Raw genomic sequence first — 7581 nt, forward strand, 5'->3', positions numbered from 1 at the left:
AAAAAAAAAGAAAATCTAAATATTAAGAAACTCAACTTTAAAAGTCAAAAGTTAAGTTTTGATATATTAATGGTAGGAAATTTACAAAATATTTTCATGGAACATGATCTTTACTTAATATCCTAATAATATTTGGCATAAAAGAAAAATCGATAATTTTGACCCATACAATGTATTTTTGGCTATTGCTACAAATATACCCGTGCTACTCAAGACTGGTTTTGTGGTACAGGATCACATATTTTATAATATATTTAAGTTAACAAAAAGTATGTTTTTTTTTTTTTTTTTTTTTTTTTTTAACAACACTGTTTCGTGTTTCTATCAGGCGAGGTAAAGATGAATTATCTGTCCAAGCCCTACGTGGCAGTGGTCACCACCTATCAGATGGCTGTGCTTCTGGCGTTCAACAACAGTGAGACTGTGAGCTACAAAGAACTCCAGGACAGCACGCAGATGAATGAGAAGGAGCTCCAGAAGACCATTAAGTCCCTGCTGGACGTCAAGATGATCAGCCACGACTCACAAAAAGTAAGTCTGAGATCAGTGCGGCCACAGATGTGTCTTTTCTGGCTTGATTTTTAAACAAACTCTTCATCGATTTATCATAACTAGACACTTTCTTCTTTCCTCCAGGAGGAGATCGAAGCCGAATCTACGTTTTCCCTAATTATGAGTTTCACCAGTAAAAGAACAAAGTTCAAGATCACAACATCGATGCAGAAGGACACGCCACAGGTACCGAGTCTCGATATGGTAAAAAATCCAGGAGGTTTGACAGACTTAAAGGAATCATCGGATGCAAAACTCACTTTTACATGTTGTTTGAACATTAATGTGTGTTGGCAGTTTGTGTACACAACCACCCTACAATGATAAAAATCCACCCGGTGGTATTTTTTTAATCTTTAAAAGTAATATCCGCTTTTTAAAATCAGGTCATTCTCAGCTTCTTGTCGTTGTGACGAAACACAGACAGAGGGCACTCTCACGATAGTTGATTGACATGAGCTCCTTACCTTAGACCCGCCCTCACTGAGCTGAAACAATCCAACTCCGATCGCCATTGTGTGACTCAGGTGCAGAGGAAGACTCTAATTGAGCGATTGAGGTTTTCTGTTGTTGGATGTAATGATGAACATAGCAGTCGTCATTTACTTCCAACATCTCGGCCGCTGAAGATGCAGAGGATAACGTTACTTTCGTTTTTGAAAAGGAAAGCGCTGATCCCGATCTACATATGCGTCTACTACGTGCAAATCGTTCCTGATCAGTGTTGTTTTCATCAACGATGACGATTACGAAATCATTTCGTTGACGCCACTTTTTTTCATGACGATAATGAGACGATGACGAGATAAAAATGGCTCGTTGATGACTAAAACATGACGAGACGTGTGTGAGTTTTCGTTGACGAGACGAGAATAGACGAAAATGTTAGTGGGTGGTCCGTCAGACGTTTAAAATGCAGGACATTTCTGCTTATTGTGCATGCCAATTAAAACCGAATCTGCCGCTATGGCAAGCCGTTTTAGCATTAAATACTCTTTGCCATACTAGTATGGCAAGCCGTTTTAGCATTCCATCCTTGTTTGGTTACGCTCAACATGTCAAATTGTTGTCACTCAGACAGACAGACGATTAACCATGATGGCAGCAGTTTGCACACAGGGTGGTCGCAAACGGTGAGAGGACCTGTGGGTGTATTTCAAATATATGTCTTTTATGTCTAAAACCATTCCTTCATTATTGTAAATATTGGTGAAAATAGTCGATCCGGAAGCTCACATTGTGTTGAACTATAGATCTGCTATTTTCACAACTTATAAGTGACACTACCCAACAGCAAAATACTTACTGACCTACATTAATTTTTCCCGTTTTTTGACTAAAACTAGACTAAAACCTTTTTGACTTTTCGTCAACTAAAATTGGACTAAAACTATCACATTTAGAAGTGACAAAAATTTTACTAAAACTAATAAGCATTTTAGTCCAAAAGACTAAGACTAAATCTAAGATAGTTGTCAAAAACAACACTGTTCCTGATGCAGCTTCACTCACAGCAGAAGTGAATATATAAAGGCCTGTGCACACATTGCATGCGATTATGGCCAGCGTTTAACACCTTGTGACTAAACAAAGGGCGCCAATGTGTGTACACACCAGTTATGGTAAAACACGACTTGATGGCGCTCAAGTACATAACGGTGTTGCAGAGGACACAACAAGGAAGAGGAAAGTAGACGAAGATGCCTCAAGGCAAGATGAATGTAGAGCTGCTGGTGTTATTGCTGTCTGAACACAAAAAGCTTTTTGACAAACGCGACAGTGACTACAAAAATCTCGATAAGGAGGAGTTGTTATATAGAGGAATTGAAGATCATTGCAAATCCATGTTCTGTACACCAGTTAACAAAAAGCGTGTGAATGGTTTTGTCAAGCGCGTAAATACTGGCTCTCTTCTTCTACTGTGTGACAAGTAGGGGTGTAAATATTAATCGATTCGTATCGATGCATCGATTATGCAGCCGCCGATTCAATGCATCGATTCGTCCGCAAGAGTATCGATTAATGTGTTTATTTTGCCGCCTGTTTGTTCACTTGTCTATTTTTAGAATCCGTTCCGACCTTTCTTTTACTGTCTATGGCTCCGATGTATTAAGCGTACTACCTACTCCTAAGCTGCGGGTGGCACTAACCTCACTGTCTTCTTCTTCACACGCGTTACTTTCGTTTCACAGTCCATCTATGATGTTGTTCATGTTCACAGACCTCACATTGTTGTCTGACTTTCAAGGGCGATGATTTTGAACTGATTTTGTGGAGTAGTATTCTATTTGCAGTTCATCTACTGCAGAGGATGTGTGACCATTACCTCTTAATAAGATGAAAATTGTATTTTCAAAATGTAACCAATTTTGTATGAAAGAAACTTTTTTAAAACGATGAATAGGCTAATTGGCCATAGAAGACCTGCACTATAAGTTTTTTTTTTTCTTATTACAATTTATCTGATTGCACTTTGTAGATGCAGTAACTTATATTTGCTGTTCTATTTGCAGTGCATTGAGCACAACTGCTTTAGTGGAACATACACATTATGTGAATAGAATACTGTTTCTGTATTCTCAATAAAAGGCAAATTATTTACTATTTTTGTTGATTTATTTGAAACTTAATAGATATCATGTAAAAATATCTAATATTGAATCGAATCGGATCGAATCGCATCGTATCACAGGGAATTCTGAAGTATCGAAAATAATCGAATCGTTGGCTTAAGAAATCGGTATCGTATCGAATCGTCTTGAAGGCTCCGATTTACACCCCTAGTGACAAGCAAGTGTCAGAAGCGTAAAGTTGCATAGTTTTTTTTTTATTAAGCGGCATGTGAATGAATTCACCCGTGAAAATCGTTTGGGTATCCTGGCGGAAAACATCTCGAAAAACACTGGCGATAAGCGCACGCGATATTCGTCCCGGTGTGCACAGGCCTTAAGGGGGTTTTATGCATCTTTGCAAACGGCCTTTCTTAATAATGTGCTTGTTGGCAAGTTTCACGGCTAAAGTAAACAATACGGCTCATCATCCCACAGCAGAGAGGGGCGGGGCGAGCTGAGCTCATTTGCATTTAAAGGGACCATGCAATAAACTGAGATTTTTTGCAGAGCTGATTTTCACAAGGTAAAAGGGTGTTTTATTACGTTACTATTGAGAATTTTTAACCAAAGTATATTATAGACTTTTCATTTAAGGGCCCATTTTCCACAAATTCATATGATTCTTTAGGGTCTTAATGAAAAGTCTATAATATACTTGGATTAAAAATTCTCAATAGTAGTTTAAAAAACACCCTTTTACCTTGTCAAAATCAGCTCTGCAAAATATCAACTCATTTCATTGCATGGTCCCTTTAAATGCAAATGTGCTCTGCTCGCTCTGCCCCTCTCTGCCATGAGATGATGAGACGGGATGTTTACTTTAGCCGCCATTTGCAAAAGATGCATAAAAAGACATTATACACACTGCAGCAGGAACGATTCGCATGAACAGTAGACGCATATGTAGATCGGGATCGGCGCTTTCCTTTTAAAAACTAAAGTAACGTTATCTTCTGCGTCTTCGGCGGCTCAGATGTCGGGAGTAAATGACGACTGCTATGTTCATTATTACATCCAACAACAGAACACCTCAATCGCTCAATTAGAGTCTTCCTCTGCACCTGAGTCACACAATGGCGATCGGAGTCAGACTGTTTCAGCTCGTTGAGGGCGGGTCTAAGGTAAGGCGCTCATGTCAATCAACTATCGTGGGAGGGGCCTCTGTGTTTCGTCACACCCACAAGAAGCTGAGAATGACCTGATTTTAAAAAGGGGAATATTACTTTTAAAGTAAAAAAAAATCCACCCAGTGGTTTTTTTTATCATTGTAGGGTGGTTGTGTACACAAACTGCCAACACACATTATTGTTCAAACAACATGTAAAAGTGAGTTTTGCATCCGATGAGCCCTTTTAAGACCCTAAAGAATCATAGGAACCCCTTTTCAGTAATCAGGTCATATATTTCCTCATATAAATGCTGTGATGTCATGTGTGTGTGTCAGGAGCTGGAACAGACGAGGAGTGCCGTGGATGAAGACAGGAAAATGTATTTACAGGCTGCTATAGTGAGGATTATGAAAGCCAGGAAAGTCTTGAGACACAACGCCCTCATACAGGAGGTGAGATGACAGATTTTCGTTTCAGTTAAAGATCTTAATTTGTGGCTTCAGACACTAAAAGTGAGTGTTCAGGGTGTGAGGTGTGCAATAGTGAGTGGTACCTAAGAGGTCACAGATAATCAGATGCGCAGAACACCAGGAAGCAAATTCCAGTCTGTGCAGATAAGAGCGCTGAAATGTCAGGAATGAGAGACTTTGACACAGACTGCTGTCAGAACACGTCTGAGGACCAGACGGCCCGCCAACATGGGCTGTTACACAAGAAAACTGTAATGTATACTGTTTTTAATGCACACACACATTTGGCACTAAACTCACAATGTATTTCCCCATGTCCTAGACAAGCGGAACACTGTTTGTCTCTTGTGAACAGTGAATAAATGAGGAATGGTGCACATGGGTGATCATGGCTCTACGCTTGCTTTTCTGTTCCTAACTTTACAAATTTAGGAGCACGGTCAAAATTTCAGGAGCACCGCTTAAACTAAGGCGAATGCAGTGATCTGTATTTCGCTATAAAACTGACAGATTTTGAAAGCTGAGACTTTGAAATATCTCCCGGTGCTCTCAATTTGGGCCATTTGCATGTACAATAGGCTAGAATATACTTTTAAAATATTATAACTTTAATCTTGTAATTGCTACAAATTAATTCTTGTAATTTTGACTTTATTCTCAAAATGTTTTGACTTCATTCTCTTAACTTTTACTTTATTCTCGAAACAATTCAACTTTATTCTCATAATTTTGACTTGATTCTCGAAATATTTCAACTTTATTCTCAAATCACTTAGACTTTATTCTCATAATTTAAACTTTATTCTCAAAATATTTTGATTTTATTCTTAAAATATTTTGTCTATTAAAAAAACAGCATAATAGAAATTAAATTGAGCTCAGCAAATACCACAGTGATGTATACTTGCAAATGCAATGATTTATCTTTATTATTATTGTAAAATATTTTTATATTTCAACAATGATAATTTGTGGGAAATATTTCAACTTTATTCTCAAAATATTTAGACTTCTCGAAACACTTCTCATCATTTCGATTTTGTTCTCGAAATATTTTGTCTTTATTCTCAAAACAGACTTTATTCTCATAATTTCAACTTTATTCTTGAAATATTTCCACTTTAATCTCGTAATCTCGGATATTTTTTTATTTTTGATTTGTGGGAAAATTTGTTATTTTCTTAAAATAAAGTCACAGTGCAAAGCAAAAATGTAATACAAATTTTATACATTTTTGATTATATATAATGATCCTAAAATAGACTTTGTGTATTTTATGTAAAATTGTCTTTTATTTTTATTTTTTAAATACAATTTTCTTGATATCTTTGTTCACCGGTTGACCTGAATTTTTCATTATAAACAAACTTTACATGCAAATTTTGTTCTTCTACTGTTTAATCCTGTTCAGTATTGTCATTCCACATGGGCACATTGCTCTGTTGACATTTTACAGTATTATTCCATGCAAACCACAAGTAATTCGATCAAAATAAATTGATCAGATTCGTCAAAGCTATGGTTAATAACATAAACATTTATTCATTTATTCAACCGCAAATGAAAGGACAAATGCAGGTGTGAATTCAGAAATAGATTTGATTATGGGCTGTGAATTTCTGCTGGCACTTCAGCTCTTCCTGCAGCTGCTCAGTGTTTGTGTGGATTTCCGTGTTAGTCCATGTGCTTCTCATTGCTTTGGAACAAACGGCATCAAACAAAAACATATCTTCGGCCAGAAAAGAGCTCATAACAATGGCAGTGCTCAACCTTTCAATTTGTTGGTTTGTTAAATAACAATTTATCCTGTCATTCAGCATTTATGTATTCTTTGTTAAATACATGGCAAGTCAAGAACACACTGATGCAGTCAAGGCTATTTTTCTGGCTGGGGAAATATGGATTTCGAAATCTGCAACTTTAATCTGTTCTCAAGCTTTGCTGAAAAACTCAAATCCTTAGTTTCTGGGTCAGGCGTGACAAGACGGTTCTTATCAATTCTCAAGATCGTTCATGTAAACCAGAGATTATTTTCAAGTTTATAATCAGATGTTAAAAGCACAGGGACGTATATCTGAATGTAAGGTTAAAATTAGAAAAATAATGCACTGCAAACTGGATAAATTTAAGTATAGTACTTATTATTTAAGAGTAAGTCCTGAGATTGGTTCTGGGGGTCTGTGAAAAAGTCTAGAGAAAATAGTCATATAAAGAAATAAAAAAAACACAAAAATAAACCATATTAATTTACATTTAAATAATTTAAACTAAAAATAAGTGAACATTTAAAGAATGTGACATTATTACAAGAATGTGACTGTTTCTTTTATGTCATGCAATTAATCACATTTTTTCAGATTTTTATTTTTCACAATATAAATGGGTTTTTACTATATATATATATATATTTATTATTTTTTTTTTTGAAAAAGCTAATATATATATATGTGTGTGTGTGTGTGTGTGTGTGTGTGTGTGTGTATGTATGTGTATATATATATATATTATATATATATATATATATATATATATATAGTAAAAACCCATTTATATTGTTATAAATAAACTTATTAACTTTAATATACAGTAGTCAACATTCGAAGTGGATCAAAACCTTTCATCAAATTTGTCCTAAAACCAAAAATAATACCCGTTCTTATCTTAGGACAACTTTTGATGAACTTTTTTGATCCACTTCGAATGTTGACTACTGTATATATTTTATATATTTATATATATATATATATAATTTATATTAACTTTAATTAAAAAAAATATATATATTAAAGTTAAAAAAAAAAATATATATATATATATATATATATATATATTATATAT

At 35.4% G+C, this 7581-nt stretch overlaps 1 protein-coding gene across 1 annotated transcript in view; it reads left to right on the forward strand.

Annotated features, from left to right (window-relative positions):
* The window catches only part of cul2 (cullin 2), a 31145-nt gene that overhangs the window by 22395 nt on the left and 1169 nt on the right, over positions 1-7581 (forward strand). The window contains exons 18-20 of the mRNA XM_073830323.1: positions 329-531; positions 637-738; positions 4609-4725. Of these exons, the coding sequence (XP_073686424.1) occupies positions 329-531; positions 637-738; positions 4609-4725 (422 nt within the window). The remainder of the gene's footprint in view (positions 1-328; positions 532-636; positions 739-4608; positions 4726-7581) is intronic.

The sequence above is a fragment of the Garra rufa genome, chromosome 24, assembly GCF_049309525.1.
Source record: "Garra rufa chromosome 24, GarRuf1.0, whole genome shotgun sequence".
Lineage (NCBI taxonomy): Eukaryota > Metazoa > Chordata > Actinopteri > Cypriniformes > Cyprinidae > Garra > Garra rufa.